Consider the following 20318-nt stretch of genomic DNA (forward strand, 5'->3'; position numbering starts at 1 on the left):
CCGTCTCATAGTCTATCGAGCTACTTTCTTATCTGTAATGAGGCTTGAGGCGGACTTTACAGCTATAAATAGTTTTAGCCAAACGCAGAATTGGTGCAGTCTGGTTAGAATTAGCCAGCTTCTAATGAATATCAGTAAGACCAAAAAAATGGTTTATTCAAGCCGTTGGGGTTCGGGACTCCAGTTTCTATTGCTAGCAGTCCTTGGCTTTGCCTGTTCGCAAGGTGAGGTAAATGCTTTTTAATTGCTTGAAGCTGATGTATATTATTTACCTTCCAATAAGCTCGCCTATCTGAGGAGTACCTCAATGACATAAGAGCAGAAGAAGCAGCCGAACAGGCAAGTGGTAGCTACAACTATGACCAACAAGGCAAGGATTGGGAAGGAACCTGTCAGGATGGCTTGCAGCAATCGCCAATTGCTTTGAGCAGCAGTCAGGTAGCTAGCTATCAGCCCCCTAACACCCTTTGAGACTTATATCCTCCCTCACCTCTTGCCAGGCCATTGTAACAAACTCACGGCGTATAGCTTTTTACAACTATGACGAGCCTCTGCAGTCACCGTTGGTAATGACGAATAATGGACACACAGGTGGGCGGTTGGCTCAAGTACTGAGCGGCTTCTAAAGAAAAATATTTTATTTACCTCAGCGAACATTGTATTGCCTCCTACACGCAACGGGCAGCGTCCTTATATCAATGGAGGATTATTGCCAGGCACCTTCGAAGCACAAAGTGCACACTTTCATTGGGGCTCCTCCAGCAGCAAGGGCTCTGAGCATACTATCAACGATAACCGCTACGATGTCGAAATACATATTGTCCATAAGAACCTACGATATTCCGATAAAACGGTTGCCGAGGCCAGTGAGTACTGGGATGGCCTAGCTGTTCTGGGAGTCATGCTCAAGGCTGTAAACAGAGTGCTCTCGCCGCACTTGGGGCTAATTGGGATCTTTAATCAATTGCCTCAGATTGTTCAATACGGATCAAGTACCAACTTAACTGGCCGCTACTCTGCACAGCAACTACTGGCCAGCGTTAACACGAACCATTTTTACTCATACAATGGTAAGTATTGTAGGAATATGTATGTACATGCTCAAAAGATAATCCTATGTTGACTTTCCTCTACCCTGTAGGATCATTGACTACACCCGACTGCGCAGAATCTGTCACTTGGACTGTCTTTGGAGAAGCTGCCAATCTACCTAGACGACACATCATGAAATTTTGGGATTTACAGGATTCCCGCGAGCAACCTTTAGTAAACAACTACCGTGCTATTCAAGATATTAATGATCGACCTGTCTACTACATCCCTAAATAATTGGAAAAAAATGAATAACCAACACAATAAAATTTACTGAACATATGCAAAATTTCAATAGTATGAAATGAATTCATTGCCGAATGCCATCTCACTCTCACTCTACAACACCTGGAACTACGATTAACAACTTCTTGATCAGATTTACATAGATCTCAAAATTGCTCTACTTGCATCGCATCCAGTTTTCAGGTTTGGAGTAAGGCAGATATCTGATAAAAAATCTTAATTTTCCATCTTCCTGAAATTCATAAGTATGATTTTCCATACTATTTTTATCAAATTCTCAGCCCACACCCTGTACTTGACATGGTATAGTAATTATAATGCAGAGCATTAATATTCTATTATTATCCATATAACATTACACGGAATTCAAGAGTATGCTAGTTTTCTTTAGGGTGGTATCTGTTTTCTAAAAAAAAAAATGTCTTGGAAATACTCGATATTCTTAACAAAATGGGTGAAATCACATTCGAAACATTAATTTTAATACGACACACAGAAAAATAGATCGACTTATCAGTTTTTCTTGCATAGTACCGATAAAACGAGGATCGTAAAACGATGAAATTTGTTGACTGGCGGTGCTAATGAACTTGCCAATTAACCGGACAACAGCTCTGGTACCAATTACACCAACTACTTTCGTCCACTACAGACTATAGTGGATGTTAATAACACAAACACCATCGAAGACGAGCCTGAATCTGGAATTGCTGTTAAAATGCCACCAATAACTGTAGTTAAACAAACATGGAAGTTTATCCATGATCTTCTTGCGAAAAATGTAATCAGCGAATATTTTATATAAACGATTACAACCGGACATAAAATATACTTAAAATCTGAAGATGACTTCAAAACGACACTAATTAAACTGAGGGAGAACAAGTGTAAATTCTTTTCCCACGAGACTAGAAATTCCAGGTCTTACAAGGCATTTCTCTCTGGACTGGACAAACAACCTTGCAATGATGTCAAAGGCATGCTTCTTAACCTTGGTCTCAGCTGTACTAATGTAAAACTGATTGAAAAAACTACAAGGAATGAATGTAACTTTATACTGTATATTGTATATTTTCCTCCCAAGAGCGTAACTATTAAACAATTGCGGGATGACTACTCCCACGTAAACCACACTAAAGTACGTTGGGGATACAAAGCCAAAATCCATAAATTGACACAGTGCTACAATTGCCAATTATATGGACACGGAGCCAAGCAATGAGAAAGAAAAACATCTTGCCGCCGATTTCATACAAGACCGTCTACTGTGCGATCGCTCCATACAAGCCCGATCACGAGGCAATGTGTTCATCTGCTGTGGAGTAGAACTTTACCTTCTGCATGTTTCTGCGATATGTAATGTAATGTTAAAATAAAGTAGAATGTTTGTATTAGAAGTTAGTAATAATCCTGTCTGCCGCAACACAACCGTACAAGTTTAGTTCATGGATCACAAATATTACAATTTTAATGATGATTCTGATGATTCAGATATGGATGATATTAATCCATATGCACTTGAATTATCAATTTATCTTATAATATATTGTTAGTTTTAAAACCAAATAAATAAATTAAGACCTGTTGTTCAAGCATGAACAGGTTATATACATAAAAATATAGACAATACTCGAAACCTTGCGCGTTATCCAACACTAAATAATAAATATGTCATCCATTGGACCAATGTAGCAGGCAATGCAGCGACAAATGCAGTAGCAAATACAGCAGTAAATGCACGACAAATGCAGCAGGCAATGTAGCGACAAATGCAGCAGGCAATGCAGCAATTAATGCAGCAGTAAATGCAGTCGGCAATGCAGCGACCAATGCCGCGACCAATGCAGCAACCAATGCAGCAGGCAATGCAGCAGTAAATGCACGACAAATGCAGCAGGCAATGCAGTAGCAACTGCAGCAGCCAATGCAGCAGCAAATGCAGAGACAATTGCTGCAGGCAATGCAGCGAGTGTAAGTAAGTAAGTGTATAAGTTATAGGGTAGCTTTGTAGTATGTAAGCTCGTAGCGTTAAGTTTGTAGTTCGTAATTGTTGGTTTGTATTTGTAGGGTATGAATTATAGGATAATTTTGTAGTTTATAAGCTCGTAGCGTTAAATCTGTAGTTTGTGATTGTTAGTTTTTAATTAAAAGAGCGCAATAATTATGAGAGTAGCGAGTTCCTGCAAAAAGCAATAATAATAAAAAACCAAAGGGTGGCGCAGCGATCTTTAGTGAATCATGGGTCGCGATGTATCGATCAATCGGAAGACGTGCAATTTCGTTCATTTGCAGATCTCTTTAATAAGTCCGAATTCAAATAAATGTGCATCGAATTTTATCATTTGAATACATTTTTAAATGTTAATACATATTATTCCGGCTTGAGGGCAAGTGTCTCATTTGGCGTTATAGCATACCTTATGTGAGTGTCTACTCGTTTATATTTTATCCCCAATTTGACTTTCGTAGTGAACACTCCCGCGAGCTGCTGCACAAAACACATTTATAACCATAGTCATTCGAAGTCGACGTATTTATGTACCAAGCTCGGACATAATGTTCTCTCATCACAAAAAACACCTGTGAACTAGATTTTCACACTGTAATGGTCAGAGAATGTATGTAATGATAATTGCAGTGCATAACATTTGCGACAAATTTGTCGCCTGCACTGAAATGTCAGCTGAGCTTTCAAAAGCTAACCTTTCGAGATCAAGCTTTTGAAAGAACCTTCAAAGCTTTGGACACAGCTGGCAAATTGCACCCAGCTTCGTTTCTTACCTTCCAAGAGAGAGAGAAGCTGGAATGGGGCCCTATAAAAAGAGCCGCATGAGTCTTTTTCATTCTTTTCCGGCCACAGCACGAGATCATCTATCGTGTGAAAATTTTAGCTTAAAGAAATTTTTTGTTCTTAAAATTCCAAAAAAAAAAGAAAAAAAATTTATTGATTATATAAATCCATATATAAAAATAAAAAACCCACGCTCTATTAAAACAAAAGTGCAAACAATCGTTTGCTTTCGGCAATTTGCAGCGCGCAGCTGGAATGACAGAAGTGTGCAGAAAAAGAAAAACTTTTAAAATATTGTAGTAATTGCATATAGTCTGTAACAGAAAGAAAGAAAAAACTTCGAAATATAAAGAAAAGAACTTGAAAGAAAAGAATTTGTGCAAAACGTTTAAATTGCCGACGGCAAGTGTTTTTTTTTTTTTTTTTTTTTTTGCAGAAAGAAGTGTTTAGAAAAAGATAATATTTTAATAGTTCTAAAATAAAATCTATAATTTACATATAAATAAATAACCAAAAAAAAAAAACAATAAATTAAAATATATATGAATAAATAAATAAATATGAATAAATAAATAAATATGAATAAATAAGAAACATAGAGTAAAATACAGCAAATCAAAAGAAAAATGAATCAACACACAGTTAATACCCTTTAAAAAATATATATATGTCGGAATGATACTATGAGAAATGAATTACACAGGGACGTGTAACAGTCAGTATGGCCGTGTCGTGTCAGTGCGATATTACACTGTTGAAGTTGCAATTATATATCTTGATATCGTGTTAATCGATTGATTTAGTATTGTGGTGCAATTAAAGGATGCACTGTCACTAAGAGAGAGACAACAATAGCTGTTGCTGAACGTAGTCCCGGGTGTCGCTGGGTGAGAGCGAGACGGCTAGTCATGCCGTTCGTAGCAAGGTCGCTGTGCTTTTGATGAACAAGAATATGCGACCATGATTAGAACTTTCGAGAGTAGAAGAGAGGACACACTTGGAATGACTATTGAACGAGAAAGAGCATTAAAAAGAGTTTAGCGACACACCGGGAATTCGTTATTACGCGCAGCTATGATGGAAAACCAGAATGAGAAACGCATCGCCCCGACATCAGAAGTGGGATCGGCACCACCTCCTACGTTCTCGGAGGAGCAGTGGCGTACGATTTTGGGCCTACAAAACCGAATTAGTCAAGACTATCAATACGTGAAGCGAGCAGAAGAAACGTGACGTCATTCTACGAAACTTTAACGCTGACGTGGCAGACGTTGATGCTGAAAATTGATGTGCGACTGTAGCTGAAATACGTGTGGTAGATGAATCGAAGATAAGTATACCGATCCGAGGTGAGAGCTTTCCAATTATCTTTGATTCTGGTGTATTATTCCTTGGTGAAAGATAGCTTTGCACAAAAGGCTATATGAAACAAGTGAGAGTACTCGGGTCGAGACTGCTCGACTGAGAGATGCCCTTGGCTCCTTGGGCTGTTGTTCTGGTTATTCTGCGCATTTTTGTGTACGCATACGGTGGTGCATGCACGCGTCTGCTGGCTGCGCTGTGGGCGACGGCTGCGCTTGGGCTGCGCTGCGTTGAGGCTGTGTTAGAGATTTATGTAATTAACATGAGAATTTAACATAACAGGAGTATGTTATGATAACAACATGAAAATGAAATGCCGTCAGGTGCGACGAGGAGTATCCGTCTAAGAGAGACGATGAATTATCCGTCAGGTGCGACGACGAGTTGTGCGTCTAAGAGAGGCGATGTGCTATCCGTCAGGTAAGACGATGAGCTTGAAATAACAGCGAAAATGATATAATGGTGAAGACCAATGGTTGGTATGAATAAGGAATGATAGCAAGAATTGTTGTATCCGTCTTGGCAGGACGAAGTTTGCAGAATCGAGAATAACAGAAGAGTAATGTAAATGATAATATTGATAGATACCGAAATCTAAGAAAATGCGAATGTAAAATCGAACTGTAATAACTATAAATCTATATATATATATAAAAGAGAGTTGTGTAAAAGTGTCCAAGCACTTATAACTCGAGATCTGCTGGACCAATTTTCATGGTTTTTGATTTGTTGGATTTGTCTCCGCCACGAGTAGGTCAGTAGATTTTTAAAATACTGAAAAAATTTGACGAATACTTGAAAAACGCGGTTTTTTTTATTCAAATTTCCATTTATACTCAGTAGCTTTGACAACAGTGACAGTTTCGGTCCTGTATAGAAGTAAATAAACAAATGTAGTCAGTCAGTCTACGGCACAGCCTCGAGCAGACCTGACTATTCAACAAAAAAAAAAAAAAAAAAAGACTATTCAAATCAAAAAGAAAAATATTTCAAATCAAAAATCTGCAAAAATTCAAAAAAAAATCAAAAGATTAAGACCTGACTGTTCAAAAAATAAATAAAAAATTCAAAATTCAAAATTAAAAAACAAAAAAAAGTTAATTATTAAAAAGTGTATTTTTGGCTTTTTATATTTTTGGACTTTTACAAAAGCTAAATATCTCGAAAGTTCGGGTATTTGTTTGTCTCAAACATAAATTTGTGTAAATTATTTATATTTTTATTTCTCGATTGTTTTATATGGTTTTGTGCGAGGGCAGTATTACTATTAATAAAAATGCCGCGTCCTAGAAGATCTAATCTTTCCCGGCGGACCCATAATGCAATTAGGCAACGGAATATCGCGAATCAATTATCTGACGAAGAGCGTGAAATCGCCCGAGAAAGGCGCCGCGTTAGTACCCAGCAAGGAAGGGCCTTAATTCGTGCTTCTCAAAGAGAGGCAGCCCGTGAAATGCCAATAAGAAATGGTTTAAGGATGGATTGATTTGAATCGAGAAGCGTTTCGATATGATTGCACCATTGACTATAGCTTGAATCGTTTAGTTTGCATTGGTCCAATGGACGTTGTTTGCCAGTATTGTGGCGCATTGAAGTTTGCTGGTGAAACGCCAGGTTTGTGCTGCCTTAGTGGTAAAGTGACATTGACTATTTGACTATTTGTGGCCTCAATCTAGAAAATGCGTGTTTTTCTCATGGTCAATTCTACGTGGCATGCTAACGTGTTGGCAAACCATCCGCATTATTTGTTCTTGCACCCGACCAAAAAACGAAGAATGTCGTTACCACAAGGTGCTTGAATGAAAATCCGATTAATAAATTAATCAGTGTATCCCAACTTGAACAACATAGTTTTCAACAATCTTTTACCTAGAAATAATATAGAGGGCAATGCAACGTTTGCCGTGCCAGCTAGTAGTAAAGAATAAAAATAAAAATAAATAAATAGAAATTAAATTAAAAATATCTTTAACTAAAATAAAACAAATAAATAATGATAATAAAAACAATAAATAAATAAAATAAAATAATAAATAAAATAAATAATAAAGAAATAAATAAACAAAACAAAATGAATAAAATAAAATAAATAAATAAATAAAAATAATAAATGAATAAATAAAATAAAAGTAGCTATGAGTAAATAAAATATAAATCAACTCAGCTCATCGCCCTGATCAAGTATAAATATACTTTATGGGGTCTGCCACGCCTCCTTCTGCCTGTTACATACATTTAATAAAACCATTATACCCTGATTTCCCATTTTCAGTAGGTTCAGGGTATAAAAATACCCAATTTGCATTTTTTAAGTCGTAATAGTAATTTGTAAGAGTATTGAAATTTGAAAGAAGAGAAGCTTGATCTGAGCTGATTGCTTGTTAATTGCTATTGTATTGGTATTGGTATTGATAATTGACAGTTGTTTGTTAGAAATATACCGTGTTGAGGGTTGGCTTTTACTACTAGATAGGAGTGTTGCGTTGCACAGAAGTTTTTTTGCGTTTATTTTGTCATAAAGTCAAAAAAAAAAAGTTTTTTATATATTAAAATTTTGTTTATTTTATGTTTTAGTTAGGTAAAAAAGTATTTAACATTGACCTATAAAGTTATACTTTTCTGTGTGAGTACTGTTAAAGTCCGCTGATGTACATATGTAAAACATGTTTTGGCTGAAATTGGCGGGAAATATTTCTCCACTTTAATTATTTGCTCTGCTGAAAGTTTCCAGACAATTGAAACAATTACTATGGAAAACGATTGTCCTGGTATGTAAAACTATAGTTCAGCCTTAGTTGTGGTATTGTTCTGTGTTTCTGTCCAATTCTACCTTGTTCTATATATGTGTATTTTTAGATTGAGCTTAACAAGTGTATTTGTGTTTCGTGGATCAGTACTTTTGCATGGCAAAGCGTTGCAAAGAGTTTAATATGAGATGGTATTAACTAAAGTCTGCAGATTAACAAGAAACAAACCATTTTTGTCCAAATCCACACGTTTTCAAAAAAATCAACATTTTGTAGTACAACATGTTTTCAAGCGGGCGGAGCTGGTTGACGTTTGGAACAACAACAATCGTTCACGTGACGCAGTGAAACATCACATATTGCAAAAATAGATCAAAACCTTTTTCGAATTTGTTCTAAAAATCTCATATAGCATTGAGTTAAAAAAGTGGCATGTCAAAGACGCCGACAAGATTAAATTAAAAATAAAAACACGAAAACAATTTTTACAGCTAAAAATTATGAACGAAATGGCATTGAATGTGGACAAGCCTCTTACAAATGGCAGTGGGAACTCCAATGAAGGCATCACATCGAGAAGAGCATTTTCCAATCCTGATTTATTGTCATCAATTCTTGATTTTGATTGTGATATTTTAAAAATCTTTCAGACTATATTAATGTACTCGCAATTATATATTATAGATATAGACTCAGAAAAGTTTAAAGCTTTCTGTGCTAAAGTTTTTGTGGCTTATCAGAAAGAGTATCCTTAGTACCCTATGTCGCCCACTGTTCACGTTTTAGTACATGGGCACCAAATAATAGACACGTGCATAATTCCCGTAGGCTGCCTTGGGGAACATGTATCGGAATCCCGAAATAAAATATACAAGCGCGACAGAAGAGCCCACTCAAGAAAATGTAGTCGACTAGATAACATCACAGACGTCTTCAACAGATCCATAGATAGTTTTATCCATTTTTATCTAGTATCTACTTAAAGCAGCGACCAAACTCAATAAAAAGAAAGACGATGCCAAAAGAAGTAATATCATTGTTAATAGCACGACATTTTGATACGAATATCATTTAAGATTTGTTTTTGAGAATGATCTGTTCATCTATATATATAAAAGAGAGTTGTGTAAAAGTGTCCAAGCACTTATAACTCGAGATCTGCTGGACCAATTTTCATGGTTTTTGATTTGTTGGATTTGTCTCCGCCACGAGTAGGTCAGTAGATCTTTAAAATACTGAAAAAATTTGACGAATACTTGAAAAACGCGGTTTTTTCCCTAAAGATTCAAATTTCCATTTATACTCAGTAGCCTTGACAACAGTGACAGTTTTGGTCCTGTATAGAAGTAAATAAACAAATGTAGTCTACGGCACAGCCTCGAGCAGGCCAGACTATTCAACAAAAAAAAAAAAGACTATTCAACAAAAAAAAATTTTTTTCCAAATCAAAAAGAAAAATATTTCAAATCAAAAATCTGCAAAAATTCAAAAAAAAAAAAAATCAAAAGATTAAAACCTGACTAATCAAAAATAAATAAAAAATTAAAAATTCGAAATTAAAAAAAAAAAAAGTTAATTATTAAAAAGTGTATTTTTGGCTTTTTATATTTTTGGACTTTTACAAAAGCTAAATATCTCGAAAGTTCAGGTATTTGTTTGTCTCAAACATAAATTTGTGTAAATTATTTATATTTATACTAGCTGGCCCGGCACACGTTGCATTGCCCTCTATATTATTTCTAGGTAAAAAATTGTTGAAAGCTATGTTGTTCAGGTTGGGATACACTCTGATTAATTTATTAATCGGATTTTCATTCAAGCGCCTTGTAAAGGACATTCTTCGTTTTTTGGTCAGGTGCAAGAACATATAATGCGGATGGTTTGCCAACACGTGAGCTTGCCACGTTCAATTGACCATGAGAAAAACACACATTTTCTAGATTGAGGCCACAAATAGTCAAAGATTGGCCCTGTGACTTGTTGATCGTCATGGCGAAGGCAAGACGAAGCGAGAATTCAAATAAATTCAAAGGGCATATCTTTTGAGATCATCGGAATCCTAGGAATAAGAACTTCCTCATCTTTAAATTTTCCTTTGAGTATCGACGCGTGAATCACATAGCTCATCAGTTTTCTTATCACCAAACGCGTTCCATTGCACAGTTTTGGTTGGTTTAAATTTCTAAGCAGGCAAATCTTGGAGAATTGCTCTTTTCATAGCTGTGTTCATTTCTTGACGCCGGTCAAGTTGTTCTTCCATATTGCCCATGAAGTATATTTGCAAGAATTTTTGCTGTGCATCTTCAATAGGTTGCAATGATCCAATGCGATGGCAAATCTGGCCTTGAATCTTTAAATTCAAAGCCATAGTTATAGTTAGATTTACAAACACTTTTTACATAAATCTAACAAACTACATTATTCCAAATTTTTTTTTTTTTTTTTTTTTTTTTGACAGTCATAGAAAATAACATTTTTAACGTAAATTACCTTAAATGTCGGATTATATCCGTTACCAATAATTTCCGCCCCAAATGAAGTCATTTGAAAACAGGCATTGTATTTTTGAGTGCTCGTTAGAAAATGTCGTGATTCTAGTGTTTCGCCGTAAAGCAGGGAACGCAATGCTCTGGTGGCGAGACCACTAATGGCAATGTCACTTTACCACTAAGGCAGCACAAACCGGGCGTTTCACCAGCAAACTTCAATGCGCCACAATGCTGGCAAACAACGTCCATTGGACCAATGCAAACTAAACGATTCAAGCTGTAATCAATGGTGCAATCATATCGAAACGCTGCTCGATTCAAATCAATCCTTGAACCATTTCCTATTGCCATTTCACTATTCGCTGTTCCGTTGCCTAATTGCATTATGGGTCCGCCGGGAAAGATTAGATCTTCTAGGACGCGGCATTTTTATTAATAGTAATACTGCCCTCACACAAAACCATATAAATCAATCGAGAAATATAAATAATTTACACAAATTTATGTTTGAGACAAACAAATACCTGAACTTTCGAGATATTTAGCTTTTGTAAAAGTCCAAAAATATAAAAAGCCAAAAATACACTTTTAATAATTAACTTTTTTTTTTTTAATTTCGAATTTTAAATTTTTTATTTATTTTTTGAACAGTCAGGTTTTAATCTTTTGATTTTTTTTTTGAATTTTTGCAGATTTTTGATTTGAAATATTTTTCTTTTTGATTTGGAAAAAAATTTTTTTTTGTTGAATAGTCTTTTTTTTTTTTTGTTGAATAGTCTGGCCTGCTCGAGGCTGTGCCGTAGACTGACTGACTACATTTGTTTATTTACTTCTATACAGGACCGAAATTGTCACTGTTGTCAAGGCTACTGAGTATAAATGGAAATTTGAATCTTTAGGGAAAAAACCGCGTTTTTCAAGTATTCGTCAAATTTTTTCAGTATTTTAAAGATCTACTGACCTACTCGTGGCGGAGACAAATCCAACAAATCAAAAACCATGAAAATTGGTCCAGCAGATCTCGAGTTATAAGTGCTTGGACACTTTTACACAACTCTCTTTTATATATATAGATTTCTCGATTGATTTATATGGTTTTGTGCGAGGGCAGTATTACTATTAATAAAAATGCCGCGTCCTAGAAGATCTAATCTTTCCCGGCGGACCCATAATGCAATTAGGCAACGGAATAGCGCGAGTCAATTATCTGACGAAGAGCGAGAAATCGCCCGAGAAAGGCTCCGCGTTAGTACCCAGCAAAGAAGGGCCTTAATTCGTGCTTCTCAAAGAGAGGCAGCCCGTGAAATGGCAATAAGAAATGGTTCAAGGATTGATTTGAATCGAGCAGCGTTTCGATATGATTGTACCATTGACTACAGAATCGTTTAGTTTGCATTGGTCCAATGGACGTTGTTTGCCAGCATTGTGGCGCATTGAAGTTTGCTGGTGAAACGCCCGGTTTGTGCTGCCTTAGTGGTAAAGTGACATTGCCATTAGTGGTCTCGCCACCAGAGCCATTGCGTTCCCTGCTTTATGGCGAAACACTAGAATCACGACATTTTCTAGCGAACACTCAAAAATACAATGCCTGTTTCCAAATGACTTCATTTGGGGCGGAAATTATTGAAGAACACGGATATAATCCGACATTTAAGGTAATTTACGTTAAAAATTTTATTTTCTTATTTGGGATAATGTAGTTGGTTAGATTTCTGTAAAAAGTGTTTGTAAATCTAACTATAACTATGGCTTTGAATGTAAAGATTCAAGGCCAGATTTGCCATCGCATTGGATCATTGCAACCTATTGAAGATGAACAGCACAAATTCTTGCAAATATACTTCATGGGCAATATGGAAGAGCAACTTGATCGGCGCCAAGAAATCAACACTGCGATGAAAAGAGCAATTCTCCAAGATTTGCAGCAAATGCTTCATGCATTGGTCAAGTTGTTCAAGACCGCTTTAGAGCGCATGCCAAGAGATGACTATAAAATAGTAATCAGAGCAGATAAAAGACCAGCTGGAACACATGAACGCACATTTAATGCTCCAACAATCGATGAAGTGGCAATCCTGATTGTTGGTGAAAGCTTGGAAGCACGCGATATTGTGCTTACACGACGCAGTGCTGCGCAACTACAAAGAATATCTGAAACGCACCGTTCATATGACGCTTTACAATACCCGCTGATGTTTTGGCAAGGAGACGATGGATATCACTTTAATATCAAAATGATAAATCCATTGAATGGTAAGATCAATCATTGTTTTCATTTTAACTTTATATATACATTTTATTCTGTTTGCTTTTGGTACACAAAAAAAGTTATCACTCTTAATTTAGTAGAGAGTAGCTGTAAGAGTCGTAAACCTATTAGGGGCTCTAAAATACAATTTTTACTGCATTTGTTTCAGGTGAGGAAACTGGCAAGAAGGTTAGTTCTATGAATTATTACGCATATCGTTTGATGATTCGTGAAAATTCTGACAATTATTTGTTGCGATTTCGTCGACTGTTTCAACAATACTGCGTTGACATGTACGTGAAAATCGAAACGGAGCGCCTGACTTTCATCCGTTTGAATCAAGCTAAATTGCGTTCGGAAGAGTATATTCATTTACGCGATGCAATAATTACAGACGGAGATTCTGAAAATGTTGGTCGATTGACTATTTTACCAGCGACATACACAGGTAGCCCGCGTCATATGCATGAATATGCGCAAGATGCAATGACATATGTTCGTCATTATGGTCGGCCAGATCTATTCATTACATTTATGTGTAATCCGAAATGGATCGAAATTATTCAATTGCTGCTTCCCGGACAAACATCAAGTGATCGACACGACATCACCGCACGGGTTTTCAGGCAAAAAATTCGGTCACTAATAAATTACATTGTTAAGCAACACGTCTTTGGGATTACTCGATGCTGGATGTATTCAGTCGAATGGCAAAAACGAGGCCTACCGCATGCTCACATTTTAATTTGGTTAGTAGACAGAATTCGGCCAGATCAAATAGATGACATAATATGTGCAGAAATTCCTGCTCCTGAAACCGATCAAGACCTACATGATATTGTAATCACGAATATGATTCATGGACCATGTGGCAATATCAACCGCCAATCACCGTGCATGGTCGACGGCAAGTGTTCCAAACGGTATCCGCGAAAATTCACGGCAGAGACCATTACAGGCAACGATGGTTATCCGTTGTATCGGCGTCGATCACCCGATGATAACGGAAGAACTATCACAACTAAAGTGAAAGGAATCGATTTCACAATTGACAACAGTTGGATTGTTCCATATTCGCCACTTCTTTCGAAAACATTCAAGGCACATTGTAATGTTGAGTATTGCAATTCGGTCAAATCTATAAAATACATTTGCAAATATGTCACGAAAGGGAGCGACATGGCGGTTTTTGGTATCCAAACATCCAATATCAACGATGAAATCACACGCTATCAAGTTGGTAGATATGTGAACTGCAATGAAGCTATTTGGCGTATATTTTCATTCCCTATTCACGAACGTTATCCCACTGTTGTACATTTAGGGGTGCATCTAGAAAACGGTCAGAGAGTATATTTCACAGCGTCGAATGCTGCTCAACGTGCCCAAACACCTCCAGCGACAACACTGACCAGTTTCTTTGCGATTTGTCAACATGATCCATTCGCACGAACGTTGCTTTACTCGGAAATGCCACGTTATTACACTTGGAACGCCGCATCGAAGAAATTTCAACGTCGGAAGCAAGGTGATGCAGTTCCTGGTCATCCAGATATGCGTTCTGCTGATGCTCTTGGTCGTATTTACACAGTGCATCCAAAGAATGATGACTGTTTCTATTTGCGGTTGTTGCTGGTACATGTTCGAGGGCCAACATCATTTGAATCACTACGAACTGTTAATGGTATAGTGTGCCCCACATTTCGTGCAGCGTGTCAAGAGCTGAATTTGCTTGAAAACGATACTCATTGGGAGACGACAATCGCTGAAGCAATTATTTTTGCATCTCCAAGTCAGATACGCACATTATTTGCAATCATCATTTCAACATGCTTCCCATCAAAACCACGTGACCTGTGGAACAAATATAAAGATAAAATGTCAGAAGACATTTTATATCGAAGTCGTATCAACTCAAGAAATCCCGATCTTGAGGCGAACCAGGAGATGCATAACCAAGCCTTGCTTTTGATCGAAGATATATGTTACCTCATATGCGGCAGTTTGTTAGATAGGTTAGGAATGCCAGCGCCAGATCGCGGAATGAATAACGCATTTAATAGAGAATTAGAACGTGAACGTGAATATGATCCACATGAACTAATGCAATCAGTTCAAACGAATGTACCACTGTTAAATCCTAAGCAGAGGGAAATCTATGATACACTGATTAATGCAATTAATGATGGAAATGGTGGCTTATTTTTTTTGGATGCCCCCGGTGGAACTGGGAAAACATTTCTCATGTCATTGATTTTGGCAACTGTACGTGCGAGATCCGAAATTGCGGTAGCAATTGCTTCTTCTGGAATAGCGGCCACATTGTTAGACGGATGCCGTACGGCTCACTCAGCGTTAAAGTTGCCATTAAATCTTCAAGCTACTGAACAACCGACATGTAACATTTCAAAACACTCCGCAATGGCCAAAGTTTTAGTAGCATCAAAAATTATCATATGGGACGAATGCACAATGGCGCACAAACGCGCATTAGAAGCACTAGACCGAACATTAAAAGATCTGCGCAATGACTCGAGATGTTTTGGTGGTTCAATGATTTTATTATCTGGCGATTTCCGACAAACACTACCAGTAATTCCAAGATCTACTGCTGCCGACGAAATAAACGCTTGCCTTAAAGCATCAAATCTGTGGCGATATGTAACCAAACTTCAACTGTCTGTAAATATGAGAGTTGCATTGTTGAACGATCTATCTGCTGATGATTTCTCGAAGCAGTTGCTGAATATCGGTAATGGCCGTATTCCTGTTGACGAAAGGAGTGGCTTGATTTCATTTCCTCAAAATTTTTGCAATTTCGTCTCCTCAAAAGATGAGCTTATCAACAAAGTATTTCCGAATATCATTGCTTTCCTCAAAAATACTAAATGGTTAAGTGAGCGAGCAATTTTGGCAGCTAAAAATAAAGATGTGGATGACCTTAATTTTATAATTCAAAATAAAATCGTTGGTACTCTGTATTCATTTAAATCTATCGACTGTGTAACAAACGAAGATGAAGCCACTAATTATCCAACTGAATTTGTGAACTCCTTGGATGTGCCTGGTTTACCACCGCACAATTTACAACTGAAGGTTGGCTCGGTAGTTATCATGCTTAGAAATTTAAACCAACCAAAACTGTGCAATGGAACGCGTTTAGTAATAAGAAAACTGTTGAGCAATGTTATTCACGCGTCGGTACTCAAAGGAAAATTTAAAGATGAGGAAGTTCTTATTCCAAGGATTCCGATGATCCCAACAGATATGCCCTTTGAGTTTAAACGAATTCAATTCCCGATTCGTCTTGCCTTCGCCATGACGATCAACAAATCACAGGGCCAATCTTTGACTACTTGTGGCCTCAATCTAGAAAATGCGTGTTTTTCTCATGGTCAATTGTACGTGGCATGCTCACGTGTTGGCAAACCATCCGCATTATTTGTTCTTGCACCTGACCAAAAAACGAAGAATGTCGTTTACCACAAGGTGCTTGAATGAAAATCTGATTAATAAATTAATTAGAGTATATCCCAACCTGAACAACATACCTTTTAATCATTTTTTACCTAGAAATAAGGGTAGGGCAATGCAACGCTTGCTGGGACTGCTAGTTCAATTATAAACGAAATGATTTCCCATTGAAAATGGGTTCAGGGTATAAAAAGACATCGCAGGTTTGGACACACTTTAAGATGTTTACCAAATGTCGCCTTTGCGGTAAGGAATAAGGAATCAGTGACAATACATAGCATTTGTAAGTGCATCTCAAACGTGCTCATCTAGTGAGATCAAATGATACACCTGATTTAAATAGAATTGATAAATGTGTAAAATGCCATGAAACATATGAAATGTCATCGTCAAAAAAATTATTATCGACAGAACGGTTTTTCGAATGGTACGAGATGTTCAACCGTACAGTATCGTGGAAGACGAAGGCTTCAAATATTTACTACATTTAGTGGATCCACGGTATGTACTGCCAAGTCGCACAACGCTAGAAAATGTGCATATTCAAAATATGTATGATGAACTGAAAACTAAACTAAAGAATCAGCTTAATCACAACGGATAGTTGGACTTCCCAAAGTTTCAACCATTATTTGACTGTGACGTGCCATATATGTTGCAATGAGTTCAATTGGAAATGAGTTCCTTTTTTGTTACAAGACATCTTAACATAAATTCGATTATTTTTGAGGAATTATGTTTAAGAAAATAAATGCCTTTTTTATTGTTATAAAACTAATAAAAAAATTTTTTTTATATATATGAATAAAGATACTAATCAAGAAGTTATGTTTGAGAAAATTAATTAACCTTAACAACATTGTTTAAAAAACACGAAAATAAAATATTTTTAAAATTCAAGTACATTATAAACTGCGAAATATTTAAATGTAAATAATACAAAAATATTTCAAAAGTTAAATTCAAATTTAATAACATATCCTTTTTCAGCTTTTTAAATTTTCGTTGGTACCATCGATATAGTCGATAGTTTTTTCTATCGATGGGGAAATCATCGAGTGGAGCTTCCATCAATAGATTTGCAGCCCTAATGATCTTCATAGTATATTTTAAAAATTGTATTTCGTTGTTTTCTAGCTGGCTGAACGCGTAAAATGTAAGTAGATTGCCTTCATCGGCAGATGATAGACCCCTCCCCATGGCCTTTCACCATCACAACCTTGATGTTCCCTATGCCACTATCATCGCAATGCTAATAGTACTCGTGATAAGCTGTAACCATTTGAGAATTGTAAGGTCTCAGATTTTGCAAAAGAGTGCAAAAGCGCCTAGGACCAGCCAATTTTCAACATACAAAACAGAGAAATGAAATATAATATTTCTTTTGTGTGTATTTACCAAAAATGAAGTCTCTAGTTTTTATACTCATTCCCGAAAGTAATTGGTTTTGTGCAACATCCGTCTTGTCGTCCGTCCGTCTGTCCGTATGAATGCAACTTTTTCGGCGCTAGAGACTTGAAATTTGGAACACATACTCGTGTATATCTCCGATTTATAAAGTGTTAAAATTTTCTCGATCGTCCCACTAGTGGCGTGGCAAATCGGAAAATTTTTGAATATGCCAGAAATCATTTTAGTTGACGAGCTAGAAACCTGAAATTTGAAATGTTGATCCGCGTCAACCACCCAACATCACGAGCTATGGCGGATATATTTATGCCCATTGGGGGCGTGGAAATCGGATAAAACTGTACCTCAAAGAGTTTTAAAGCTGTAACGCTGAAATTCTGCACGTAAGCTAATGTTATGATTCTATAAAGTTTTATGACAAATTTATATGTCTACGCCCATTAGGGGAACTGAAGATATAGTGATTTTTAAAATTTTCCTATATTTCGGACATTATTGATGCTAGAGGCCTCAAATTTTGTATATATACTGGAGTTGACCACCCAAGACCGTAAAAAGTTTATATATCCTAAAGTACAATAGCTAGAAGCTTCAAATTTGGATAGTTAAGTTAACCTCCTCTATCGATGACCCCAAAATAATTTTGACGCCTCTTTACGGTCGTGGCATATCGAAAAATACCCTGTAATTTTCACATTTTTTAAGTGTAAGCATTCAAATTTTGCATTTAGAAAATCATAACTCTCTTAAATAAAGAAATAAATAGCCTCTAATATCAAAGCGTTTAAAAATCCAGACAGACTGACGGACATGACAACATTGACTCAGCAGGTCGCTTTGGTCAAGAATATATATACATTATGGTGTATTCCAGGCTTCCTTTTGCCTGTTACACACATTTTAAAGAAACCATTATATTTTCCATTTTAAATATAATCAGGATATAATTAATGTCAAAATTGAAGTCTTACAGTTTAGAATTTTATTAGTTTTTATTTTTTTTTTTTTTCAAATTGCCATAGAACAATTTTTAGATTTCCAAATGAATTATGTATTGAGAAACTATGCAAAACTAAGCCATTTCAACTATGATAAAAATGGAAAAGACTGGAAAGTGGAGGCCGGCAAACAACAGTCGCCTATTTCATTGGCTAAAGGAAAAGTAAATGGATCAACTTTTTGTGATAACTTAGTAAATGCACACGTATTTATTAGGCTGTTAGATCCAGTGCTCCAAGGTTAACCTTTGTCAACTATGACAAGATATTTGGCAGCCCCTTGAAGCTCACCAATAATGGGCATACCATAACTATGGCGATACCGCCCGGAGCCGATGGTAGTCAACCAGCTCTGTGCGGATGCATGCTGGAGAGTATATATAAAGCTGTGCAGTTGCACTTCCATTGGGGCTCGCCACATAGCGAAGGATCGGAGCATGAAATAGAGTTTTCTCGTTACGATGCTGAGATGCATATTGTTCATCAAAATTGCGCGTACGGAACTAAAAAGGAAGCCCTTTGTGCTCCTGATGGCTATGTAGTATTGGGGCTCATGTTGAAGATAGCGGCTGTAAGTAATACCTCGTGTTTATTATTATTAATATTAATATATATATATATATATATATATATATATATATATATATGATGTTTTTGATGTTTAGGAACCTGTAATTAATCCTAAAGCTTTGAATAAAGTCTGCATGGAGGCAAGTCAAGTAAAAAAATGTGATATGTCCTCAACTTTTAAAGGAGAGTTTTCATTAAGGGATATTTTAGCTGGTATAGAAAGGCAAGAGTTTTTTACATACCAAGGTCTGTATGCTTTCAACGCCAAAAAGTATGCATTAATTGTGTTTTCCTATAGGCTCGCTTACTACACCACCATGTTCTGAAGTTGTCAACTGGTTTGTTTTCCCTAAACCTATTGAAATTTCCAAGCGATATGTAAGCGAAAAAAATAAATTCAATTACATCAGTATTTAGTTACCACACTACAGCTGAAACACCTGTGGAACCTGTCAGATGATCGCGGCAGACCTCTGCTTAATAATTTTCGAGAGTTACAGGACCTACACGAGCGTAACGTATATTATAGAAACCAAATGTGGCCAAAGAATACTTACGTTTGAATACTGTAATGATTCGTTAAATTCAAATCATTGATTGCGCAGACAAATATCGACAAGGTATCGGAAATGCATTGAGCTGGGATGACAGTCAAGCTTTTGTGATAAACAACTGCTGAACTATCGATAGCCAAATTACAAAACAATAATAGCGGCACAGATGTAAGTCTAAGCTTATGCATACATATACATTTATTATATTATTAGCAAATATAACATAATATATGTATGTAAGTCTATTGCATAAATGTATATCATCTAGCTTCAAATAAAATGTCCAGCTATTTTGCGTAATAATGTCGTGTCACTCAACTATAAAATCGCAATCATG

General features: G+C 36.5%; 3 protein-coding genes and 1 long non-coding RNA gene across 6 annotated transcripts; 3 read left to right on the top strand and 1 right to left on the bottom strand.

Moving 5' to 3' along the window:
* The first annotated feature begins 64 nt into the window (after positions 1 to 64).
* CAH5 (Carbonic anhydrase 5) lies at positions 65 to 1381 on the top strand. The gene is made up of 5 exons (XM_018017194.2): positions 65 to 224; positions 284 to 438; positions 501 to 591; positions 651 to 1070; positions 1142 to 1381. The coding sequence occupies exons 1-5, from the start codon at positions 125 to 127 to the stop codon at positions 1327 to 1329; spliced, it is 954 nt and encodes a 317-aa protein (XP_017872683.1). The 5' UTR covers positions 65 to 124; the 3' UTR covers positions 1330 to 1381.
* Positions 1382 to 9582: 8201 nt separating this feature from the next.
* On the top strand, positions 9583 to 16536 carry LOC149270864 (uncharacterized). The gene is made up of 4 exons (XM_089465624.1): positions 9583 to 9886; positions 11839 to 12382; positions 12491 to 12980; positions 13145 to 16536. The coding sequence occupies exons 2-4, from the start codon at positions 12131 to 12133 to the stop codon at positions 16474 to 16476; spliced, it is 4074 nt and encodes a 1357-aa protein (XP_089321750.1). The 5' UTR covers positions 9583 to 9886; positions 11839 to 12130; the 3' UTR covers positions 16477 to 16536.
* Positions 10005 to 11391, bottom strand: LOC149270865 (uncharacterized). Its single transcript, XR_016269473.1, has 2 exons — positions 11252 to 11391; positions 10005 to 11171 (listed from the first exon to the last, which is right to left on the bottom strand). It is a non-coding gene; the product is annotated as an uncharacterized LOC149270865 (long non-coding RNA).
* Positions 16537 to 18785: 2249 nt separating the features above from the next.
* CAH4 (Carbonic anhydrase 4) lies at positions 18786 to 20284 on the top strand. Of its 3 annotated transcripts, XR_016269549.1 has the most exons (6): positions 18786 to 19021; positions 19075 to 19428; positions 19523 to 19673; positions 19726 to 19805; positions 19884 to 20149; positions 20250 to 20284. XR_016269549.1 is itself a non-coding variant. In XM_089466216.1 (5 exons), exons 1-5 carry the CDS (start codon positions 18902 to 18904, stop codon positions 20022 to 20024), a joined length of 846 nt encoding a protein of 281 aa, XP_089322342.1. In that variant the 5' UTR covers positions 18786 to 18901; the 3' UTR covers positions 20025 to 20284. The 3 variants fall into 3 exon arrangements, 2 of the variants coding, with proteins under 2 accessions (XP_089322342.1, XP_017856053.1); XM_089466216.1 differs by having other exon boundaries at positions 19884 to 20284; XM_018000564.2 differs by having other exon boundaries at positions 18788 to 19021; positions 19859 to 20284.
* Positions 20285 to 20318: the final 34 nt, after the last annotated feature.

Source organism: Drosophila arizonae, chromosome 2, assembly GCF_054131065.1.
Source record: "Drosophila arizonae isolate 15081-1271.41 chromosome 2, UAZ_ARI_1.0, whole genome shotgun sequence".
NCBI lineage: Eukaryota > Metazoa > Arthropoda > Insecta > Diptera > Drosophilidae > Drosophila > Drosophila arizonae.